General features: G+C 49.2%; 1 protein-coding gene across 2 annotated transcripts in view; it reads right to left on the minus strand.

Annotated features, from left to right (window-relative positions):
* The window catches only part of LOC135830907 (uncharacterized), a 121,714-nt gene that overhangs the window by 57,196 nt on the left and 38,343 nt on the right, over positions 1 to 26,175 (minus strand). For both annotated transcript variants that reach the window (XM_065343126.1, XM_065343125.1), the window contains exons 10-19: positions 22,115 to 22,215; positions 19,458 to 19,548; positions 19,000 to 19,166; positions 17,848 to 18,118; positions 17,385 to 17,432; positions 15,963 to 16,028; positions 13,869 to 13,937; positions 13,393 to 13,668; positions 12,074 to 12,292; positions 1,291 to 1,507 (exon numbers count right to left, since the gene is read on the minus strand). In XM_065343126.1, coding sequence (XP_065199198.1) covers positions 1,291 to 1,507; positions 12,074 to 12,292; positions 13,393 to 13,668; positions 13,869 to 13,937; positions 15,963 to 16,028; positions 17,385 to 17,432; positions 17,848 to 18,118; positions 19,000 to 19,166; positions 19,458 to 19,548; positions 22,115 to 22,215 — 1,525 coding nt within the window. The remainder of the gene's footprint in view (positions 1 to 1,290; positions 1,508 to 12,073; positions 12,293 to 13,392; positions 13,669 to 13,868; positions 13,938 to 15,962; positions 16,029 to 17,384; positions 17,433 to 17,847; positions 18,119 to 18,999; positions 19,167 to 19,457; positions 19,549 to 22,114; positions 22,216 to 26,175) is intronic.

The raw sequence follows: 26,175 nt of genomic DNA on the forward strand, positions 1-26,175 counted from the left end.
AAATATCGTTCCGAAATATTTCAAGGAAGGTTGAAAGTTGGTCGCGCCTCATATCAAACGCTTTCACTTTCTCCACAGGACAAGAGCTGCTATGCTTGACGTCTGCTAGCTCTGGATGATTTCTACTTCACCACTAACGAAGCCTAGTAAGAACACACGATCGTTGCGAGGTCGCTTGATTACCGTCGGCGGAATCACCTCGATCTTGAAATGAACTTTTTTTTAGCCGTGGCATGCCCATTTATTTTAGCTGTGTGGTCACAGCTCATGCAGGTAAGTGTACTATCACGTCCAGCGCGCCGTCTTTTTCAGCATCACTGATACCATGGTACGGCACCTGCGCGTGCATCACTAGCACTACTTGTAGAGTCTACACGGCTCTCGCAGGTACAATCATGTACTGAGTGTCTCAGCCAGAGCGACAAATTTTATCGCTGTTGCAGGCATTTAGTTTGCTGAGCCCTCGATGTTTCTCCAAGCGCTGCCACTTGTTCCACGAAGTCATTCTCACCCCAGCTAAGGTAAAACAGTGATGCGGCTTGAGTGAATGGCCATAAGCACGAGAAATGTGCGGGCTGCAACGCCTGACTGATCTCAGCGAGTCGAAATTACCATCGCACCGACAGCAGCGAAGAAATTGCGTCTAGGTCAAAAATTCCAGCTTCCAATAACAGAAAATAGAACTTTGGCGTCACCCTATACTGATGACTATCGCCTATGTCTGATTCCTTGCCTCTGGTACGAGTGCTGGTGAGTAAATACCCCGTTTTATATCAAAAGTCAAAACTGCGACAATTTCGATGACGCGGAGGAAGTAGTTTTCTTCTGCATTCCGGTTCACATCTGGCTGCGGCCTACTACCCTCACTCTGTGTGCGCCTGCCTCTGTTGTCTGTGTCCATGTCGGTATGTCGGTGTACATGGAGCGAGAATATTTATTCATTTGTCGCTAAAAAATGGAACATTGGAAAGCTACAGTTGCGCTCGCTAAAATCCGAACGAAAGCGCATACTTGGCACCCTCAACTTGCATGGCGCTTGACACCCTGGAAGTTGTACGAATGCTGCTGCCGTTGCTGCCGTTGCCGTTGCCGGACATACATGTACACGTGTACAGATACACTGACGTAATCGGAACTGGTCCAGGGTGCCAATTTTGCACTTTTGGGGTTGGATTTCAGCGCACGTAGCTATAGTAGTGGTGTTGATGTTTGTTGGACCGCTAGCATGTGGGTAGTGCCAATGCCAAAACAAGGGGGGGGGGGGATACAGGCATTCTGATTGCTACTAACCGTCTTGTAATGTGACCAGCACTGACGTGATGTACGTGTGGTTGATGTTGTTAGTGTCTGCATCGGTGATGGAGATGTTGGGCATTACAGCTATACTTGGACCGTCTTCAACAAAGGACCTGCTCTGACCGAGCCCAGATATGACTGGCTCATTGTCATCAGCTGTTTCCACCTGGACCAAGATCGTAACCTGTCCTGCGGATAGCTCAGGTACGGTCTACACACACACACACACACACACACACACACACACACACACACACACACACACACACACGCACACGCACACGCACACACACACACACACACACACACACACACACATACACACATACACACGCACACACGCGTGCGTGCACGCACACACACAAACACACACACACACGCATACACACATACGTGTACATGCACGCACACGCGCACGTGCACACACATACACACACATGCATACACATACATACATATATGCACACGCACACATACATATATGCACACGCACACATACACACACACACACGCACACACACACACACACACACACACACACACACACACACACACACACACACATACAGACCACACGACATCAGGATATTTCCCCTAGAGATGGTGTATACAACATCCAGGATAACTGTAAATTGTATTGTGAGTACTACTGCAGGGGCGTCGGAAGGTATTTTAGTGTGGTACGGTCAGCCATCTGAAGTACAATTTACTCGTGTGGGAGTGGTGGCACAGCCGAAAAATTTGGAAATTTAGGGCCTAGACGAGTGTATTTTATTGATTCACGGGGTACCTGGGGCAAAAGGTGGTACGGTCAATACCGCAGTGACCGTGCTGTGTCCGACGCCCCTGTACTGTAGTAGAAAGGATGAAGCAGCACAGCTCTAGAGCAAACTTCCTCGTCACCGTGGATAATGACTGTATGTTCTGCTGCCTCTGAAGATGTGCCAGCATTGGTAAGTGAAAGTAGCCTCCTCCTCCTTCTCATCCCCACTGGCCTTACTGAGATCAATTTACCTTGAAGCAGCATAAGCTACCTAACATAAGAGAGGTTTTGCATTCCGAATTTCGGAATTATTTTCGGAATGTGGCGGCAGCAGTCGAAAAAGTAGTCGAACTTTCGGAAGTGTGGTGGCGAAAGTGCATGGTTTTCCGAAAATGGATTTTCGGCTCTTTCATGTTTGGGAGTGCATATTTGAATACAAAAAAGTGTATTTTTCATGTTTGTATTTTTGCTTTCTGCTGCTATCGATCTTGATTATTTGAAAAATTTTCCACGTACATGTATGTAGTTTTGATTTTTGCTGGTTTTGCTGCTCTCGCTGATCTCGCCATGTTGACTAATCTTCTCACACTCCATCACACTCTATCTTCCTTTGCCATGAAGCCTACTGACAGTACAAGACAGTAGTTCGCCAACCTCGTCTTCAGCTGTTGGATCACTTGGTCCACCATCAGTCCGTCCTCGTCTTCGAACCGCACCCAAATAATTCAGTTTGACCTGCGCACATGGATTTGATCCTGCTCAACCCCTTCGACGCTCTCCATTTTGTTTTGCATGGCAACCCTTGGAAACGAAGTCGAATCAGATTTTCGGAATGCAAAACACTGAAAATACCGTTTTTCGGAACGCGCTTTTTTCGGAAAAGCACAGTCGAAAATCATTCCGAAATTCGGAATGCAAAACCTCTCTATAGAGTCATGTTACAGCAACGAATGGCAGACATCTCAGGAACATTTCAAGAATGGATCATTGATTTCCAAATCGATTTTCCAGAGGCAAAGGGTATGTGATCCCAAACAACAATAACTGGATAGGGAAAGATAATATGTATATGTTATCGCATGGTTGCAAGGGCCTTATGGCATATTATTGACCCGAGAGGTTAGCCCGAGGGCTAACCTCGAGGGGCAATAATATGCCATAAGGCCCGCAGCAACCATGCGATAACAAATTTATCACATGGCCAACAGAGCAGACCATTGGGCTGCTGTTGAAATTAGCCCAAATGCCAACACATTATGACCACAATGTATATTGATGTGCTATCATTATCAAAACAGGAAAAATGAAGATATTTCTCCTACACCCTAACAAAAAGTCTTCTACAGGCCATCAGAGAGTATACAGTACTGAAAGACGGAGACAGAAAAAAAGTGCCGGCACCGCATCGTCATAGCAATAGACATGGCAACGACAATAAAATACAGCAGAATCATAATTTCAATTGAAAAATTAAGAGTGCTACCACAAAGAGTTTCTTCATGTTTACATGTGTATCAGGAAGTTGTCAAATACAGTACTGCAACAAGTGCAAGTATTTGACGACTCCCTGGTGTGTAATTCTGAGGACAATTTTTCTTCTTTTTCTTCAGCTCCAGATAGCTGTATTTTTCATTGCAAAACATTCCTGAATTGTTGTGTTTGTTGCTCAAGCAAAGGTGAGATGAGCCTGGTAAGAGTTTTGCGTGGCACATGAAGACCACACACATGCACAGGCAGTGACTGTTGAGGTTCGACCTCAACTAACTGAACTGCTACTGATCTGCATGATATCAGTCACCATGTATCTGACTTTGCATTGTCGTCACTACCTACGTGTAGTGCACTGTTAGCTGTCTTTTAGTGTTGCGCGGTATCTGCGTGTCACGTGTTTATTGCTTTGCGCGAGCTTTTCCAGACTTTCAGTGAGTCGTGAGTTTGTGTGGAGAGAGTTCTAGAGAGAGAGAGTTGGAATGGCGGACATGGTTTTTCGAGTGGTTTTCCCTTTTGCTTTTGTCTTGTAGTATTGTCTGAGATCATGATAGTCTAAGTAAGAGATATCTCAGAACCCATCCAGTTGTTGTCTAACAGTCTGCGAACGAGCAAGCCCGACTCAACATTGGCGCAGTGAACAGGATTTGGCACTCGTTCCGAAAATCTGACTGACGACGGCGACAACAATGGCATCGAAAGTCCGCGTATCTGTCAAGCTGGACTTAGATCACGAACTCGGCCATGACCATTACCAGACGTGGAGAAGTCAACTGGACATCGGCTTCCAGCTCCACGAGGTGACCAACAAGAAGAAGCAGTACCTGGCCGCGGCGGCGAATCTAGGAGAAAATGCAAGCTACTATTTGTGGCAGAAATTTCCCACGATCCCTGAGGCAGACGACCCGTTCGCGGAACTAATTGGGCTCTTCGATGAGTATTTTGGAAGCCAGCGCAGCACGGATGCCAGGCTTGCTGAGCTATTCTCCATTGAGCAGCAGCCTGGGGAATCGATTCAGGCGTTTCGGGTCCGAATCGAGAAAGAGATGAGAGTATGCAATCTCACTCCAGGAGCTGACCTAAAAGATGTACTCGGCACAGTCGCCGTACATTTGTTTGCACATGGCCTGTCTGTGAAAGCGGCCCGGAAGAGTGTGTTACAAGAGGGAGGCAAGGACCTGACGGCTGCAGCCAAGCGAGCTCAAGCAGTTGTGTTGGCGCGCAAGACGCCAGCCAAGGAAGTCGAGGTCAGCTACGCCGCTCCCCAGACACAAGGCCGACCCAGCCTTCCATACACCAGTAACCCCGCTTGTGGGTACTGCGGAGCGACGCACCCACCGGGAAAGCGGCACTGTCCGGCGGCCGACGCCGTGTGCCACCAGTGTGGACGGAAAGGGCATTTCGGGCAAGTCTGCCGTTCCGGCGCAGCGAAGCCCAAGCCGAAAGGCCAGTACCTGAGCACGAAGCCAGGGATGACGGCCAGCCTGGCCATGGCAAATGATTCCCGACCAGCAGCAACGCCATCGTCCAGAAGTCAGGTGTCTTCACCGAAACTTGCTGAAATGGATGACAGCGATGACGACGACGATGCGGAATGTTTCAGCGTCTGGTCCGGGAAAACTGGATTTGTGCTTCCACTACGATCGGTAGTGCTAGATGGCAAGCACCAAAGGGCTATGCGCGTGGATTCGGCCAGCATGGTGACGGTCCTGCCTCAGTCACAAGTACCGAGCGAGTATCGGCTATCGTCATCGCCCTGCCCATTACGGCCGGTAGGAACGTCTCAGCTCAAACCTGTTGGTGTTTTCGAGGCGTGCATCACGTACAACCAGTTCACTGTACAAGAGACTATCTTTGTTGTTGACGACTCCAAGCAGCCAGTGCCGGCACTCCTGGGCGAAGGTGTGTCACTTGCATTAGGACTGTTGGCACCACCTGTCGCTGGCATCAGCATTCATGCCGACACCGAGGAGTTGGCGTCGCTCCCAGCTATGCGTGGACCGGTGACGATTCACTTGGATTCCAGTCAACCAGCGATCCAGCAGTCAGCTCGGCGAGTGGCTCCGGCCTTGCTCCACTCATTACGAGAACAACTGCAGGCATGGACGGAACAGGGTGTGGTCGAGACCGTTAGTGAAGTGCAGGCCACTGATTTCGTTTCTCCCCTTGTCCCGGTGATGAAGCCGGACAAGACGGTCCGGTGGTGTGTCGACTTGCGACAAGTCAACTCCGCCGTACGCCGGCCTGGTGTGCAGTTGCCAACCACTGACGACCTCCTGGCGCAGGTGTCCGGTGCAACGGTATTCTCGAAGTTAGATTTGAAGTCTGGCTACTCGCAGCTGGAACTAACTCCAGACTGCCACCATGCATTTGTCATCGCCTCCCCATTGGGGCACTACCGGTTCCGCCGATTACCATTTGGCGTGTCAAGCGGTCCTGAGCTCTTCCAGAGGAAGATGGAGCAGATCCTGGGCTCGATTGAGGGTGTGCTCATTTACCTGGATGACATCCTCGTCTTCGCTCCTTCTCAACAGGAGCATGACAAGCGACTAGCAGCGGTGAAAGCAGCACTCAAGGCGAACTGTGTCACGCTCAACGGCAAGAAGTGTGCATTCAGCGTCACGGAGCTGACCTTCTTGGGCCATCGAGTTTCAGCTTCCGGCGTCCGACCAGGTGAGGACAAGGTCAAGTCACTCCACGAGATGGCTGATCCGGAGAACGTCTCGCAACTGCGCTCTTTTCTTGGCCTCACCACGTACCTAGCTAAGTTCGTGCCTAACCTGGCTGACCTGCTCGCTCCGTTGACAGCTCTGCTCGCTGGAAACTGGGACTGGACTCCAGCATGTACACAGGCAGCCGCCGCTGTGCGACAACACCTTGCAACCGAGCCCGTGCTGGCACTCTTCAACCCTACCCTGCTGACGCGCGTTGAAGTCGACGCCTCTGGTACGGGTCTAGGAGCCGTCCTCATGCAGAAGCACGACGGTGACGAGTGGCGTCCCGTGTACTATGCTAGTCGTAAACTGACTGGACCAGAAACCCGCTACGCTACGATCGAGAGAGAGGCACTGGCGATAGTCTGGGGCCTGCAGCGTTTCCGCAGTTTCATCACCGGCCTTTCCGTGACAGTGTTGTCGGATCACAAGCCACTTCTGCAAGTGTTCGACCGTGCATACAACTTGTCAGCCGCCAGTGTACGGGTGCAACGGCTCATCCTGAAGGTGCAAGACCTTCACTACCAAGTCCAGTTCCGCCCTGGCAAGTTCAACGTACTAGCCGATGCTCTGTCACGTTTCCCGACCGAACCGGCAGATACCAGTTTCCTGGTCGTGCAAGCGATCTCCTGTGCTGACGATCTACTACCTGATCAACGACGCAAGATAGCCGCCAAGACAGCCCAGGACGAGACGCTATGTGCAGTGCGCCAAGCTCTCCTGACTGACAAATGGCCGTCGACCTCCGCAGTGGCACCGTACCGTGGTCTTCGCCACGAGTTGAGTGTATGGCCGTACCCTAAGACTGACGACTTTGTCATCTTGCGAGGGGAGAGGTTAGTCATCCCAGAGTGTTGTGTGCCGGAGGTACTCGAGCTGGCACATGATGGGCATCCCGGCATCCCGAAAACCAAGGCACGCCTGCAGGAGTCAGTGTGGTGGCCTGGTTGGGCCAACGCAGCGAAGCGGCACGTGCAAAGCTGCGAGCCATGTGCGCTCGAAGCTCGACCGACAAAGGTACCTCTGCAGCCCAGAGAGCTACCACCACGGCCCTGGCACACGGTTGCCATTGACATCTTCTACTATGGTGGAAAGGCGTTTCTGAGTGTGATGGATTTGTTGTAGTACGTTATTTTGTGTACGTCGTGTGTACGTCATGTTGGTGCATGCGCGTGTTGCTGTGGTATGAAAAGCTGTCTTCGTCTTGAGTTCATCGTGTCTTCGTCTTGAGTTCGTCATGTATAGTTGTGTTTCGTCGTCGTGTCAATAAACAGTCTTCTAAATGTAGTTATCGTCGTCCATTTGTACAAGTGTGGAGATGGCACGGAACTGGGAGCAGGAAGAGAAAGCGAGTTACAACATTGGTGGCAGCGGTAATGGAAATTGTTGTAAACTTCAACTTCTGGATTCGTCCTGCGTGGCCTTCGCTCCCAGTTTCCGATGTCATCTCCAGTCGTCCTATCGTCACAGTTTCGTCCGTTTTCAAGAAGTTCGTCCGTCGTCATCGTCCTTCATCATTCGTCTCTCCCGTCTCTTGTCAGTCGTCGTCACTGGTGGTCCCGGACACGACGTAAAACTGTGCCCAGAAGAAAAGTAAAAGAAGAAGAAGAAGGACGGATGGTCCCGGACACGACGTAAAACTGTGCCCAGAAGAAAAAACTGAAACAGAAAAAAAGAAGGATGGAAGGTGAAGGCTGCAGTGTGAGGATGTGGACGCTGAGCAGCGCTTTGAGATGGCGGACGACATGGCAGACGGCGTGAGGAGTTTCGTTGGTGAGAGGGTACGTGTGTTGTTGTGAACGTGATGAGTATGTGAGTTGTGTATTTTCTGTTCTCCCAACATTTTGTTCTTTATTATTTGCTCTCCTCGAGGGTAAAGAGGCGCCCGCACAGCGCGTGTGTTCTGTTTGTTTTTTGATTTGCTCTTCTATGAGGATAACTAGAGGCCCCCACAGAGCCAGTGGATTTTGTTCTTTTTGCTATTCTTATGATTTGTGCTCTCACGTTTTAGAATTTTTGCGTGATCGTGAGGTGGTGTGTTGAGTGAAGTAACACGTTAGTTAGTTTGAGTTTTTCAGGTTATCAGTTCCCACACGTGTGACAGCGATCGTGGCTGGTGTTCTGGGTGGGCGGACAGAGTTTTTGTAATCTGCAGTGCAGGCAGAGGTATTTTATTTCTGGGTGTGACTGGTGTGGTATGATTGAGTGATTTGTGTGATCTTTTCCTCTTTTTACTCTGTTTTATTATTAGAATCGAGGACGATTCTACTCTTTGGAGGGAGTTATGTTGTAGTACGTTATTTTGTGTACGTCGTGTGTACGTCATGTTGGTGTATGCGCGTGTTGCTGTGGTATGAAAAGCTGTCTTCGTCTTGAGTTCATCGTGTCTTCGTCTTGAGTTCGTCATGTATAGTTGTGTTTCGTCGTCGTGTCAATAAACAGTCTTCTAAATGTAGTTATCGTCGTCCATTTGTACAAGTGTGGAGATGGCACGGAACTGGGAGCAGGAAGAGAAAGCGAGTTACAACAGATTTGTACTCCCGCTATCCACTCGTTGCAGAACTAACCGGCGAGACGTCCTCGCGGGTGGTGACAGCGCTTCGCGCTATGTTCACCATGTTCGGGTATCCAGTGCGCGTCATATCGGACAACGGTCCCCAGTTCGTCAGTGCAGAGACCGCAGCCCAGCTTCGTGACTGGGGCATCCAGCACGAGCGTATTGTCCCGTACACCCCAAGGCAAAACCCGGTAGAGCGTTTGCACCAGACACTCAAGCGCCATCTCAGAAAGTCATCGCAGGCGTCCCTCAAGCGAGCGATGCAAGAGTCGCTCGGTACCCTCCGCTCCACGGTGAATGCCACCACAGGGCATGCTCCGGCAGATCTGTTCCTGCGCGGTGGATTCCGCACGCAGTTGAAAGCTCTGCGCTGCCCCGGTTCAGAATCTGAGGAAGAGGACGATGACGAACTGGATGAAGCCGTTAGAGTGCGAGAAGCTGCAGTGAAGGCCTCTGTCAAGGACAGGTATGACACACGGCATCACACCGCTCCACGTCACTTGGCAGAAGGTGACGCAGTCTTTGTACAGCAAGCCTCCGGCGCGACAGAGAGAGCCACAGTGTTAGAGGCTAATGCTCATGAAGCCACCGTCGAGACCGAGGGTGGTGCCGTCCAGCGCCGTCATCTTGATCAGGTGAAGCCGTGCCGCGCTACGCCCGCCTCAGCGGACACCGAAGTTCCCATGCCGGTCCAGGAAGCGACCGATGTCACAACGCGTCGATCCGACCGAGCCAAGAAGCAGCCTGATAGGCTCAACCTGTAAACTGCTAGTCCCTCCTGCTTTGAAAGAAGGGGAGGTATGTTGAGGTTCGACCTCAACTAACTGAACTGCTACTGATCTGCATGATATCAGTCACCATGTATCTGACTTTGCATTGTCGTCACTACCTACGTGTAGTGCACTGTTAGCTGTCTTTTAGTGTTGCGCGGTATCTGCGTGTCACGTGTTTATTGCTTTGCGCGAGCTTTTCCAGACTTTCAGTGAGTCGTGAGTTTGTGTGGAGAGAGTTCTAGAGAGAGAGAGTTGGAATGGCGGACATGGTTTTTCGAGTGGTTTTCCCTTTTGCTTTTGTCTTGTAGTATTGTCTGAGATCATGATAGTCTAAGTAAGAGATATCTCAGAACCCATCCAGTTGTTGTCTAACAGTCTGCGAACGAGCGAGCCCGACTCAACAGTGACTTTGCGAGGATTTGAAAACGCACGACGCTGAGTTGAATTTGTGTTATTTCAAATAATCGTTTGTGATCACAGTACCACTTCGAGCAGAACTGAATCTTATCCACAAGCTTACCGACGGTCAGGCTGCCAACATGACTGAACAAATGATCCCTGCAAGCACCACACGGCAGACGTCCGAGGCCATGTCCATTGCCGGGATGTCCATCTCCAAAAAGAATTCCACCTTCGTCTCAATGCTACACTGCGACTCGTCGTAGAGTCGTCTACAGTCTAGTACAGAGTCGTCGTACGATCGTAGTCACGCGATCACTGAAATAAACTATTTTTTGCGGGCAAATAAACTATTTTTTTGCGGGCAATATCGCATATTATTGCCCGCGGCGCGAAAGGTGCTGATTCGCTGGAGTACGGGCAACAATCACGTGCCATGTGATAAACTTATATTATCACATGGCACGTGATTGTTGCCCGTACTCCAGCGAATCAGCACCTTTCGCGCCGCGGGCAATAATATGCGATATTGCCCGCAAAAAAATAGTTTATTTGCCCGCAAAAAATAGTTTATTTCAGTGATCGCGTGACTACGACGAGTCTCGGACTCTGTAGACTGTACGACTCTACGACGAGTCGCAGTGTAGCATTGAGACGAAGATGGAATTCTTTTTGGAGATGGACATCCCGGCAATGGACATGGCCTCGGACGTCTGCCGTGTGGTGCTTGCAGGGATCATTTGTTCAGTCATGTTGGCAGCCTGACCGTCGGTAAGCTTGTGGATAAGATTCAGTTCTGCTCGAAGTGGTACTGTGATCACAAACAATTATTTGAAATAACACAAATTCAACTCAGCGTCGTGCGTTTTCAAATCCTCGCAAAGTCACTGCCTGTGTGTGGTCTTCATGTGCCACGCAAAACTCTTACCAGGCTCATCTGTCCTCTGCCTTCACCTTTGCTTGAACAACAAACACAACAATTCAGGAATGTTTTGCAATGAAAAATACAGCTATATCTGGAGCTGAAAAAAAGAAGAAAAATTGTCCTCAGAATTACACACCAGGGAGTCGACAAATCCTTGCACTTGTTGCAGTACTGTATTTGACAACTTCCTGATACACATGTAAACATGAAGAAACTCTTTGTGGTAGCACTCTTAATTTTTCAACTGAAATTATGATTCTGCTGTATTTTATTGTCGTTGCCATGTCTATTGCTATGACGATGCGGTGCCGGCACTTTTTTTCTGTCTCCGTCTTTCAGTACTGTATACTCTCTGATGGCCTGTAGCAGACCTTTTGTTAGGGTGTAGGAGAAATATCTTCATTTTTCCTGTTTTGATGATGATAGCACATCAATATACATTGTGGTCATAATGTGTTGGCATTTGGGCTAATTTCAACAGCAGCCCAATGGTCTGCTCTGTGGGCCATGTGATAAATTTGTTATCGCATGGTTGCTGCGGGCCTTATGGCATAGTATTGCCCCTCGAGGTTAGCCCTCGGGCTAACCTCTCGGGGCAATAATATGCCATAAGGCCCTTGCAACCATGCGATAACATATACGTATAACACCCCTCTTCCCCCCCCCCCCCTCCCCTGGGGAATTTGTAAGCAGCACTACAGTGCATTTCAAAACTATAGACGCGTAGGGTTTTTGAAATATTTCAAATTTGGCTAGAACTTTTTGAGAAGAGTTTTCGGAATATTGCTCAAGATCGCTCCACAATTACTCTCATATAGTTTCTAAAGGATTGGATAACAGACGCCCAATTTGGAAAAAATTATGCACAAAGTGATCACAGATTTTATGTGGTATAGATGCTGGCATAACGGTTTTTGCCTAGGTACGCGTCTATAGTTTTGAAATGGACTGTAGTAGTGGCAGCAGCAGCAGCAGCAGCAGCAGCAGCAGCAGCAGCAGCAGTAATGAGAGTGGATACTGAGCAGCAACAGACACAGACAGTGAGGGAGTCCCAGTGAAGAAGACAGTGAGGGAGTCACAGTAAAGAAGACAGCAAGGTCACCACGCCGCAAAGCAGCCGACGCCAAGCATGCAAGCACAGGACACGCAAAACCGTACCGTGATGTTGATCAGCGCATCAGTTGGCTCTTCGCTGTTGTCATGGTAGAGTATTGCTTGCAGAACTTCACTTGTGATGCCGGTGCTGTTGTTCGAGACAAACGTTGTGTTCTCGGTTACATTTTGTATCAGCTCAAAGCGAAGTTCAGTTCCCGGGGATGTTACATTAGCGATGCTTAAGAATCCTGCTGGCAATGCTGTTGTGTTGTAGTCTAGCCACTGGTAATGATGAAGGTATAAAAATACAATAAGGATCAACGAAGTCATTAAACCATAACCTGACTAGTCTAACAAGAACGCACAATTAGAGAAAAGGAGAAAAACAACTGGGTATGCGTTATGTGTATTATATGAACAATCCACTAACTGAATCAGATTATGACAACTCAGAAATTGGTCATAGGGTGACAAGGAGTACTATGACATTCAACAACCTGATGCCTAGTTCGAACACATCCAACGTGGAGACCATTCGCAGACCACTGCATTATCTAGTTCCCAGGGGTTACCACTCATAACCGAGTCGTACCCAATTGTTTTCTTTTTGTTTTTTGCTTCTCTAAATATATAGTGGAAGTCTCTTCCAGGATCAATATTACAAGTAGTCAACATGACCCCCACATAAAAGCCTACGGTGTCTGATAGTTCCAACCACGGACTGTGCACGTGGCCCAAAACCCACGTACATAGAAATGTGTGGGATCATGTTCTTGCTGATAAATGCGGCTCAAAGTTTGCCATGCTGTAGTTGTAAGCGGCTCACTGAACCCTGTGCTGGCCCGTTCAGTATTCAAGAGACCACTGTATTGGCCAGTTCAGAGTGCATTGGAATCCAGATCAGCCTGACTGAGAGCCGTTATATGCAACTGTGCATGACACGGTGTGCATTCTTTTCTCAACACACCTACTATACTGTGAGTGCATGTTTAGATAATTGGAATGTCCGGATGCTAGTGATGAGAAGTATGTTCCACAGTGGTAAACCGAGTTTTGAAATATCGGGATTCCACCTATAGCAGAAAATTCACTCAACCCCACCCTCCTACACACACACACACCACACACACACACACACACACACACACACACACACACACACACACACACACACACACACAGAGCCATGATCATTGTCAACGCTATGCTTCTGGTCTGGCTACTCAGGGATAGCCCAGAGTCAGCAGCACACTACAGAGACGTTCGGCTTGTGTAAAAGCTGGCTAGTACTGACACTGGAGACTGCCTTTGCAGGCTGAGAAACCCCTCACTATCGAGGTGCAGCGCAGATGAAGTATACTGAGAGCTCAAGTAAAACTCACTGCTGGCGAAACAGTTCCATCCACGGATTGAACGTTGACAACAAGCGTGCTGACTTGACGGTGCATTGTGTTGGTGATATCGCCGTCAGTCAGCGTTGCACCAATGGCAATGGGCAGTGCTCTGGCGCCATCCTCGTCCAGCAGCAGAACTGGCGTTCCATCCATCGTCATCGTGTCTGGGAACAGATGCAGGACTGGAGGCCAGTCATTCAACAGCTCGGTATCCAGCGCAACCGTGTGCAACTGACTCCACTGTGCGCCGTCAAAGACTTGCAGCTGCATTTTGGGGGAAAGTGACAGCAAAAGCATTGGTATACAGGCGAGTTAGCGGGTAACTCTGAGCCTCCCAGGAAAGGATGGACAAAAATCAAAACGTGTGGCTAGAACACAAGCATGAACTGTGGTGCAACTTTAAAAAAGAAAAAAGAAAAAGTGATGACCCAATAGTCTGAAGAAGTACCCAAAATGCAACTCACAGTCAGCGATCTGGGTGAAGGAACTGGTTCTGGTTCACTGCTGGAGTAGTTCAACGTTTTCAGAGCATTCTGAAACAGGTCAGGAAAAGCAGAGAAATCCACACTTCCCTATTGAGGAGAAGAAAAGTATCCACTAACCTTACCTTGGCGAGCAACAAACCACTCTGTGTGTGTGTGTGTGTGTGTGTGTGTGTGTGTGTGTGTGTGTGTGTGTGTGTGTGTGTGTGTGTGTGTGTGTGTGTGTGTGTGTGTGTGTGTGTGTGTGTGTGTGTGTGTGTGTGTGTGTGTGTGTGTGTGTGTGTGTGTGTGTGTGTGTGTGTGTGTGTGTGTGTGTGTGTGTGTGTGTGTGTGTGTGTGTGTGTGTGTGTGTGTGTGTGTGTGTGTGTGTGTGTGTGTGTGTGTGTGTGTGTGTGTGTGTGTGTGTGTGTGTGTGTGTGTGTGTGTGTGTGTGTGTGTGTGTGTGTGTGTGTGTGTGTGTGTGTGTGTGTGTGTGTGTGTGTGTGTGTGTGTGTGTGTGTGTGTGTGTGTGTGTGTGTGTGTGTGTGTGTGTGTGTGTGTGTGTGTGTGTGTGTGTGTGTGTGTGTGTGTGTGTGTGTGTGTGTGTGTGTGTGTGTGTGTGTGTGTGTGTGTGTGTGTGTGTGTGTGTGTGTGTGTGTGTGTGTGTGTGTGTGTGTGTGTGTGTGTGTGTGTGTGTGTGTGTGTGTGTGTGTGTGTGTGTGTGTGTGTGTGTGTGTGTGTGTGTGTGTGTGTGTGTGTGTGTGTGTGTGTGTGTGTGTGTGTGTGTGTGTGTGTGTGTGTGTGTGTGTGTGTGTGTGTGTGTGTGTGTGTGTGTGTGTGTGTGTGTGTGTGTGTGTGTGTGTGTGTGTGTGTGTGTGTGTGTGTGTGTGTGTGTGTGTGTGTGTGTGTGTGTGTGTGTGTGTGTGTGTGTGTGTGTGTGTGTGTGTGTGTGTGTGTGTGTGTGTGTGTGTGTGTGTGTGTGTGTGTGTGTGTGTGTGTGTGTGTGTGTGTGTGTGTGTGTGTGTGTGTGTGTGTGTGTGTGTGTGTGTGTGTGTGTGTGTGTGTGTGTGTGTGTGTGTGTGTGTGTGTGTGTGTGTGTGTGTGTGTGTGTGTGTGTGTGTGTGTGTGTGTGTGTGTGTGTGTGTGTGTGTGTGTGTGTGTGTGTGTGTGTGTGTGTGTGTGTGTGTGTGTGTGTGTGTGTGTGTGTGTGTGTGTGTGTGTGTGTGTGTGTGTGTGTGTGTGTGTGTGTGTGTGTGTGTGTGTGTGTGTGTGTGTGTGTGTGTGTGTGTGTGTGAGCACTGCAAACCACTGTGTGTGTGTGAGCACTGCAAACCACTGTGTGTGTGTGTGAGCACTGCAAACCACTGTGTGTGTGTGTGTGTGAGCACTGCAAAGTGCAAACTACAGTCGTGCTCGGTGAAATCCGACCCAAAGTGCAAATCTAGCGTCCTCGACTTGCACGGCCCTTGACGCCCTGGAAGTGGTATGAATGCTGCTGGACCCGTTGCTCGACGTACACGTGTACAATTACAGTGATGTAATCGGAACTGGTCCCAGTGTGTGTGCCAGTGTGCCAGTGTGCCAGTGTGCCAGTGTGCCAGTGTGCCAGTGTGCCAGTGTGCCAGTGTGTCAGTGTGTCAGTTTTGCACTTTGGGTCGGATTTCAGCGAGCACAAATAGCACAATGGCAGTGACTTATTGACAAGCAAGGAGATGAGCAAACAAATCTTGGAAACAGAGTATTGCCATCCCCCACCCCTCCCTGGTGAATCCAACGTGGAATGGTTTCATACTGCCGTTATCCATCTATGACAAACTATACTATTATGTCACCCGATCAGGAAAATGTTGAATGCACGGTATCATGCATCTTCACCTGCTCTCCCCAGTGCTCCCAACACTTCATGGTTATGCTTCACTTGGTAAGCCAACCAGAGCAAGACAATCAGAGCAGAGCAGGCACAGTTGCTTTATCTCCGGCAAGCATGCACTCAGTGAGAATGGGCACCGCTGCAACACTAGACTTGATGTGACACTGTGGCTAGAACGTATGAAGCAGTGAAGCAACTCCAACCAGTGTCTGGCCTGCCGCTCTTACCACATAGTCGCCAAGAGATGCTTGGTTCTCCAACTGCCAGCAGCGGACATTGCCAGCCAGTACCGTCTATGGTAGAAACGTTATGCACAGAAGGCAACGAAAAGCAAACACATTGCTAAGAGGGTAATGAATAGGCCTCGGTGGTATTCCTAGTGTGTGTGTGCAAAACATGGTCCAATCCGCCGCTCTTTCTCCAGTCATGCTATTACTACTCCTGATTGTCCGTGATGCCAGGCAGGAGTGCTCTGGGGAAAGTCCCTCTTCAGCAGATCCTGGTGACAGGAAGGTGCTCAACTCAAGAGGAAGATGATCATGCCAAGCCTTTCCGTGTCCTAGCAACATACACGTGTTCGTAGGGCACCCTCATGACGCCCCATACAGCAGTTGACTACAGAAGAGACCGGCCCCCACATCACTGTCATTGTTATCATGCAAGCAAACACCACTGCCATGCATCCATGTGCAGTCAAACTACGGCCACTACCAGGTATGTGCACGCTGCATACACACAATGTATCAATACCTGTGCTTGTTATCATACGCTTTACACCCGATTCACATGATGGGACTAGCTCAGTGCCACGGGAAAGCAATGGGACGTGATCCTTAGAGCGTGCCGACGAAGTGGAAAAATGAAAATCAGCTCACACAGCGAGCACGGTGAGAAAGCACCGTCAAACCGTTGTAACAAACACTTTTATAGAGAGGACCTAAGGTTACAAGATATCCGGTTTTTTGTCCAAATTATAGGCATAACTTAGGATAACTTACAACTTATAAGGATAACTCCAAATTATAGGCATAACTTGGTATAACTTACAACTTTTAAGGATAACTCCAAATTATAGGCATAACTTAGGATAACTTACAACTTATAAGGATAACTCCAAATTATAGGCATAACTTAGGATAACTTACAACTTATAAGGATAACTCCAAATTATAGGCATAACTTAGGATAACTTACGACTTAAAGATAACTTGTAACCTTTGGTCCTCTCTTTCAAATTTTAATCCTCGGCTCTCCATCCGAGTCTGACAAACATTTTTCAACGTCTTTTCCGCTTTATCACCGCCGTAACCATGATTGTGTGTGGCCATAGTCAACAAGTCTCCTAGACTCCAGCCAAAGCAAAAAAAGCAGTGGTGTGTGGCATGCTTCAGCATCTCTCGGCTTGCCATGCAGTCCACGACCTTCCCTAGCCACCTGACAACCAAGGAATAGTTCCGGTCTAGCTCGCAACATACTTGGACTCTCCCGTCAAAAGCTTGAGGTCACGTGACTGAACTGCCATGGCAGAATGATCGTGCATGGGCCGATTTTCCCGTTGTGTAAATCCACTCTTATAGCGCGTAGTTCCGCAGAGCAGTTCCTACATATTAGCTTTTGACGCATAGAGTTTGTTTCTGCATATAACATACCATAGTTGTAGTGTTGCTGCAGGATACGGTTGTCCAGTCAAGCAATGCCTAAGGCAGAATAGTGAAGACCAAGGGTTGAGAGAATAGGTTGGTGCTTTTCACCAAAAAATTCACGTGAGCAATCAGCTAGTCAACACCCACGCACACATGCATGCACACACACACACACACACACACACACACACACACACACACACACACACACACACACACACACACACATACACACATACACATATACACACACACACACACATGCCACATACACATACATACACACAAACATACATACACACATACATACACACATACATACATACATACATACATACATACATACATACATACATACATACATTCATTCATGCACATACATACACGTATGATCAACTGGCCTACAGAAAAGAAAGGTGAACTTCTGACCAGACTAGTCAGCAGCACTCCATTTAAACTGAAGACTTACACCAGGATCGAGCATGAGGACTTCTTCTTCGGAACTTGTTGCACCGTACAGTCGTACAATAGCAGCACTAAGATAGCTGTCTTCACAATCCCGACTGTCGGGATCGCTGATGTTGACGTTGGGAAACACCAGGACGTCGCTTGAGGTTTCATTCAGCGTCTGGTCGGCTTCAGTGAAAGACACCGCGCTCGGAAGAAGTTCAACTACGGGTGCGTGTTCATTGGCCACGTCCACTGCAACTGTGATGGTGGTCACATCGGATTCCATCATGCTGATCACACAACAACAACAACAACAACACAGGCCATACTCCAATGCAAGTCACATACAGGGTTGGCATTTTGCAATTATCCTGCGGTACAACTCGCCTAGCGCACGCTCTGAGAAGGCGCACACCTTCTCATGAGTACGGACATTGTCCTAAACATGGGTGCACTGCACCGCAGTGAAGTATGTTTGGAAAAGAAGTACTTTGTACTTTCGGCACTAAGCTCACTTTCCAGTTCCCCGAGGGGTCCAAGGAGTACGTCTTATCAGAATTCCACTGTACTTACTCCTCCAATCTGGGTGCCATTGAGAATGCGGCCAGCTATTCAGCACATGGGGTGACCAGCAGTTGGCCCGCACCCAGTTTCAAACAGCTGGCTTATAATTATTACCCACAGCTGTAGTTGAGCCTGTTGCGAAGACCGGACTCAACGACCGCATTGAAATGAGGAGGGTGACAACAATCATGACGTAATCCTGTTGCCTTTTGGTTTGCTTCGCCAAGCGAACATGAAGATATGCCTTCTCGTCAGACCAAGACTCAGTCCGTAGGGAATGATCAACACTATGATCCAGAAATGATGCCGGGTGTCTTCTCTTCCTATCTCTCTCTCTCCCCCCCCCCCCTCCTTCCCTTCCTCCCTTTTACCCCGGGGGACATACTGAACTTCAACAATAGCATAGTAACAGTCTACTATGGAACGCCGACCAAGTCATCAACAATCACTCACACATTCTCGTATCCAGTGGAATTCAATGCACCAATAGCTAACAAACCCATTCAGATGATAGTCCCCGGGAGTGCTAAGTCACTGTGCATATCATGTAGGTCGATATCAAAACGCGACAAACATGTTACTGCAAGCTACCCGTGGCAGTACTTACTCTGTGTTGAAGACAGTAAAGCTGATGTGCTGTTGCTGCAGGGCCCCTTCCTGGCACACAACAGCGTTGGCACTCATTTGGAACTGGAGATCACGGACTAAGTCAACATAGTCCTGAAGCGGTGCACTCCCCGTCAAAAGCAAGTTCGCAGAATTCAACCCCGTGAGCTGCAGGTCCAAGCAACGAGCATACGAAAACTGACAACTTACACGTACATCAAAGTCACAAAAAGGTTCACCCCAAAGACATGCTGTTTGACGGGTGACATGCTGGGGATATGCAGGGGATATACTTCCTGACGTGCGGATTGCATTAAGGCCAAAAAAGCGGATTCCGAAAAGCATACTACCCCACGCTGTAATATCTGAACGCAGGCTACTTCTCGTTGGGACAAAATTCAAAGAGAAAATAATGACATACATAGTCGAACTATTCGCGTTACTGAGGCAGAGTCTTACCGTAATGGGCCCTACAGTTTGAGGGGACGGAAGCGTCAACTGAGCTGACGGACTAGTGGAAATGTTGACTAGGCTGATAAGGCGATCCTCTCTGTGCAAAAGCAAGATGACCAAAGGAAAAGCAACAACAACGGAAAGAATAGGTAAACCAAAAAATCGGATCTCTTGAATATTTTACAATGCTACTTCAAAGTACATGGATGCGTGATCATGTTGACCATTAGGTCTGAGCCAAGCCCAGTAACCGATCATGCCCATACAGGGGCGTCGGAAGGTATTTTAGTGTGGTACGGTCAGCCATCTGAAGTAAAGTTTACTCGTGGGGGAGGGATGGCTGAGCCGAAAATTTTGGGAATTTAGAGCCCAAACAGTGTATTTTATTGATTCACGGGGTACTTGGGGCAAATAGTGGTATGGTCAATACCGGAGTGACCGTACCGTGTGCGACGCCCCTGCCATATACTCACAAACTCCACGTGATGATGAACGGTGTTGTATGTATGTGACCGTGAATGTTGTAGGAACGTGTTTGCCTCACAGAAAAAGAAAAAATCACGGTTCGTGTGAGACTCAGCTAGAGGCTGAGTTTTCCGTGTCCGTAGGAACGCCACCACCCTCTGCCTCACAGACCAACACAAGCATAGTGTTCGTTGTAGAGCTGGAGCAGTCGACGGAAGAGGACCCAGCCAATCGGGTACACCGGGAGCAGCCACCTACACAGCTTTGCACTCTTTCTCTCTCTCTCTCTCTCTCTCTCTATCTATCTATCTCTCTCTCTCTCTCTCTCTCTCTCTCTCGCTCTCGCTCCCTCTCTCTCTCTCTCTCTCTCTCTCTCTCTCTCCCTCTCAAGAGCGCCTTCTTTTGCTATCAAGGAATGGCTGGTTGACTAAAAGGCGGTCCGGCGAGACTTGGAGAATGCAGCTCCAAACTTTGATGGCTTTGGTGAAGCGTTTGCCTAGGTGTCACTGTGTACACAAGCACACAGGTACACATAAGGCTGCATGCGTAAAATGGACAAACTTTCAAAAGTGTGGCAACTGCAAGGAGAGTGCTCAATACACGGAAGGCACTGCTATTTACACATGCGAAGAGAATAGGTCCAACTGGACTACTTGGTCCGCGTCAGCAATATTGTCGCTTATCTTTCGACAATTTGAACTTAGAGTTTGGACATGAACGCGTGCACTTGAAGTGATAAAACTTGGTACGATGGACGGTAAGGTATAGAATGACAACTAGCTGTAAGGAATTTATTGTCCAAGGAAGGGTTCCTACTTTTTTCGGTCCTCCTCGTCGCTGCTCTCGACGCTGGTGACAAATATTTTTGCTCGGGATCGACTATCTTGCTTTTGCAAGCTCATCTCTCTACCTCTCCGTTACCTGGCTATTATCTAAACAGAAGTCGATCGTGATGGTCGCCTTCTCTATAGGACTTCGCGTGGGCAGTACGACAGCCTGTGTGATTCAAATCAGACGCCGTTCTTTGCAAGATTTTATTTTGAACGACGACGACGACGCGTACAGTACTTGCAAATCTCCACGATGCGCTGGATACTCCGAGCGTTGAGTTGGAGGTAAGGGAGCTGAGATCTCAGCTTGGCAAGCGATCCCTGAGGTGAGCGATCTCGGCCGTTCAGCAAAATGGAGCTGATTCCGAGTAGCCGATTACTTTCTTGTGGCTTGCGCTGCTCTTGCCTGCACAGCGTAAGATAATCTATTTTGATGCGGCGCTGTATCAATCAGAATCACCCACCCGTCGCTCTCGAAATCCACTCGAACTGTAGCTAGACCTTTCACGTACTAGTAAACTAACTTGCTAACCAAAATTGGGATGAAATGGGCTGCCAAGTGAACTTTGGCGACATATAAACAAAGCTGAAAGATAAGCGACAATATCGCTGACGCGGACCAAGTAGGTTGTAACATAAAGTCCACGCTGAAGCAACCATCAGACAACTGATCATAAACCCAGAACTTTAACTGATCATTATGATACTGTCCATGCGTGAGTCACGGCGCTAAATACAGTGCTGCTCAATGTAATCTGATGGCGTGGGTCAAGTAAGCGGTGCGGGGCACTGTGCAGCCCTAGACCTGCAAACACTGGGATATGGCCTGGTGCAGGTGCAAACTTGACCAATGCAATCAGATTTCAGTAAGCAGCACTCGAATTCTGTGAATACATGTATGTGTGAATTACACAAACATACACACATACACTCTCTCTCTCTCTCTCTCTCTCTCTCTCTCTCTCTCTCTCTCTCTCTCTCAGACTCTCACACATGCCCATCGCGAAAGCGATGATAGCAAACAGCTATGTTAGACATAGCACCTTGTGCTGGGATAACACCATTCAACAGCTTGCAAGGCTGATGAATTGACCGCCACTAAGTTTAGCCTGTATCCACCACACAGCTGATACACACACACACACACACACACGCGCGCGCGCACGCACACACACACACGCACACACGCACGCATGCACGCACGCACGCACGCACACACACACACTTATGCAAAACCCTATAGTACTCAGCATCTCCTATTTTAACCTCAACTCAAAAGCATGACTATATTATAGTTGTGTCAAGCTCAATGCTCCGGTCTGTATCATGCCCAGCAAACAGCAACGAATCCTCTACATCTCCACTCACTCTACACCATCAGCATCGCTGATGTTCATATCAGGGAAGAACATAAACGGCAGAGGCAGCATTGTTGCAGAATAGTTGACCGAGTCTGATGAGAACTCCAGCTGTTAACACAAACACAGCAGCAGCAGCCAGGAAAGTTGAGAAGGTGAAGTGAAGTGAGATAGATTCTTGTTGGATGAAACTTGCCATGCACAGAAAGAAAATTAATTTTCAATTTCCTTCCAGTCCAGTACGGCGTATAGGAATAGGGAATTGTGATTTGATCAAATGCACCGGGCCCTTACCACACACCACAAGGCACTGCCATAACTAAAAGGTATCAATCAAGGCAGCTCGAAAGAGAGCTATATGCGGCACCGGGGTGCAGACTGTGGTACATGAATACTGAAATACAGTGAAACAACCTACTGTCTCCTGTTTTTACTATACAAACTCTGGGCTGTTCAAACTCAAACATATATTCCAGAACGGAAATGGAGAATACTGTAAGTAACAGATTTTTGGCCTGTTTAAATTCGGCCTCCCAGGGCTATAAGCCTCTAACACATTCTGGCCGCATTAAAATTTCGGCCTGTATTGCTGCTGCCTGTATACGCAAGCTTGCAAAACAAATTTTCGGCTGCAACAAAATTTAGGCCGAAAATGTCCAGTGAGAAGTGAAGTTTCCTAAGAATACCCAGGCCGAAATAGCCGAAAATAAATATGCGCCGAATATTTGCTGACTTACAGTAACTGGCTATGCATACCTACCTAACAGGTGGTGCTACCACAGCCATACCTACCTAACAACAATTTCAAAAACCAGTAGGGGTAGGTTGCACTTTTTGAAGTTCCCGTAAATCTTTCTTGGTAGAGCCCAGCCGGCATCAGGCCGGACTGGAGGTAGTTTCCGTAGGGTAGCAGTAAGTGTTTCTAGTAGTGCTCGTAGAAATTGGTGACCTCCGCCATGCCTGGGGCCACCACGAGAACAAACACTCGCGCGACTGCCCTGAGTGATGAAGAGCTGAGGCTGATGGCGTCGTTGCCGGGCATTGAGTTATCTGTAGTAGAAATCCTGAAAACATTGGCCGCACTTGTCTCGGAATCGGCTGATCGGGAGACGCGCCTAAACAAACGGGTTGACGAGCTGTCAAGGCAGCTCAAAGATGTGAACGAAGAGTTAGTGTCTCTCCGAGAATCCGCCATTGCCTTGCGAAAAGCTACCCCAAGGCCAGTTTAAACACAGCAGGGTACGGGTGCGGGTCAACCTTCGCGTAGGCGTACCAAAGCAGGCAGTGCGGGTGCAGCAGGTACTCGAAAGCATGACACCACGATGTCCCGTAGCGTCTCCAGCAACATTTCCCGTAGCGGTGACGAGTGTGAAGAGGATGGCAGCGTCCCCTGCAACATCTCCCGTAGCAGTGACGAGTGTGAAGGGGATGGCGACCAAGATGCAACTTGTGTAGACGAAGACAGATTCCAACCAGTCCAGAACTCAAAGCGGAGTAAGAAGCAGTGCGTGCTCCAGGTGATCGCAGATGACAGCTGGAAGATGGTGTCGTCAGAGCCTCCCAGGGCGAAGAAAGCTGTGCTGTACGTTGGCAACCTAGGCGACCAATGCACTGAGGAACGCCTCAGGGAGTTTGTGCAACACAGAGCAGCTGCGGTTGGGACATCTGTGGATGTGCACGATTGCAGTATGCACGAATCAGCAACGGGCAAAATCTCAGCGAGACTGACAGTTGACGCTGCAACAGTTCCTACAATTACCGCTGCAAACTTCTGGCCCCGGCCACTTTATGCCAGGCAATGGCGTTTCAAAGAAAGCAGTGGAGCACGCCATGATAATTCTAGCCCACCTGCCAAAACTGATGACATCACCAAGTCTGACCCTCCTCCTCAGAACAGTGATAGTCTCCCACCTGCCGACCCTCTCCTGAGCAATGACCAGTAAGACGTTGAAATTGCTGGTTACGAATGCCTTTGGTATCCGTTCAAAGTTTGGCGAATTTCAACATACCCTTCTGGCATCTGATGCAGATATTGCTGTAGTCACAGAAACCAAGCTGACCCTGGATAAGATGACGCAAGCCGAAGTGACTCTTCCTGGGTACTCCCCTCCAGTAAGACGAGACCGAACACCACAGGGTGGAGGCGTGGCTGTGTGGGTGAAATCCCACCTAGCTTTTCAGGAACTGGAAGCTGTTCCAACCCTTGACCAAGAAGTTGTATGGCTTTCTATCCGCATAAGACCTGGCCGCAAAGTTGTCTTGTGTGCTGCCTACCGCCCAGGGTCTCTTCCTGGCAACGATATCAGTATGGTAGAGTACTTGGACCAGACCATCGACGTTGCCCGGGTGGATGCACAGCACCTCATCATCGCTGGCGATTTCAATGCGCACAACACTGCCTGGCTGGGCAGCAGTAGAACAACTCCAGCTGGGGAGAAACTGGAGGACCTCTGCGCACTACATCACCTCCAGCAGCATGTGACGGAGCCTACTCGTGGAAATGCCCTCCTCGACCTCATCATGAGTGACCTGGGCAACCCGACGGTCCGGCTCGGCCCCCCAATTGGTAGATCTGACCACGCCACCATCTTGGCTGAATTCAAGACAGAACTATGTCGAGAGCCCAAGACGGCCAGAACAGTCTGGCAATATGGCCGCGCTGACTGGGACAGACTAAACCACCACCTTAGGAGTGTGGACTGGGATGCCCTCATGTCTGAGGATGCAAACAGCAGCTGCACCAATATTACCTCTGCCATCATAGATGGAATGAACCAGTTTATCCCATCCCAACTTCTCTGTACTCGGCCCTCTGATCCCGCTTGGTGGACGCCAGCTTGCAGCAAGGCCGTGAAGGCGAAACAGAGTGCCTGGAAGTCCCTCAAGAGACGACCAGACTCGCCCCAATGTCAAGCTAACTATACTCTCGCTGTCCACCGGTCTTCTGATTGCCTACGTGATGCCCAGAATCACCATCTAGCAATAGTCCGTGCACGACTCCAGACCGGCAGCCTTCGAGATAAACAGTGGTGGTCAACCATCAAGCAGTCCATCGGAACCTCCCGAAATAGCTCCATCCCGATTCTTGTCGACCCTGCTGGCAAAGAGCATGCCACGAACATCGAGAAAGCAAACTGCCTCGGTCAATACTTCGCGGAGAAATGTAGCCTTGGTGCCAATGACCTGCCAGACACACCTCTGCCCCCTATTCGCCAACGCACTGGCAATAGGCTGAAGACCGTACACTTCCGCCCTGCCACAGTCCAGCGAGCTCTCAAGAACCTGGACGCTTCAAAAGCAACTGGCCCTGACGGCATTCTGGCGCAAGTGCTCAGGAAGTCAGCGCAGTCACTCGCCAGCCCTCTGGCAAAGCTATTCACCCAGTGCTTCCGGGACGGGGTGCAACCTGCATCCTGGAAGATCGCGAACGTTGTCCCTATTTTCAAGAAAGGCTCCAAGTCTACCCCGAAGAACTACCGTCCGATTTCCCTCCTCTCTATACTCTCTAAGGTGATGGAGGCCATCATCAATCGCAGCATCACTAACTTCCTGGAAAGCAATCAGGTCCTCTCCGGACGGCAATTCGGGTTCCGACGCGGCCTGGGCACGACTGATCTTCTCCTCTCACTTCAGCATGAGTGGAGTCGGACGTCCAATGCTGGGGGTGTGATCCGAGTCCTTGCTGTCGACGTGGCCGGCGCATTTGACAAAGTGTCGCACCGCGGTGTAGTTCACAAGGCCAGATGCCTTGGGCTGACTGGACCCCTGCTCTCATGGTTGAAAAACTACCTAGAGAGCCGCCAGATCCGGGCCGTAGTTGGTGGACAAACATCAGCCACACACGCCATCCGAGCAGGTGTACCTCAAGGAAGCATCCTGGGGCCCACTCTCTTCTTGATCTACATTAATGACGCTGAGGACCACCTTCCCCAATCGACCAGCCTTGCCACGTACGCAGACGACACAACGCTCTACAAGTGTATCCGGTATCTCGGCAACCTCGCAGCTGACTGTGATGATCTCCAGACCGCCGTCAATGCCCTTGCTGCCTGGGGTGCGACCTGGCGAGTG

The sequence above is a fragment of the Sycon ciliatum genome, chromosome 1 (assembly GCF_964019385.1).
Source record: "Sycon ciliatum chromosome 1, ocSycCili1.1, whole genome shotgun sequence".
Classification (NCBI taxonomy): Eukaryota; Metazoa; Porifera; class Calcarea; order Leucosolenida; family Sycettidae; genus Sycon; species Sycon ciliatum.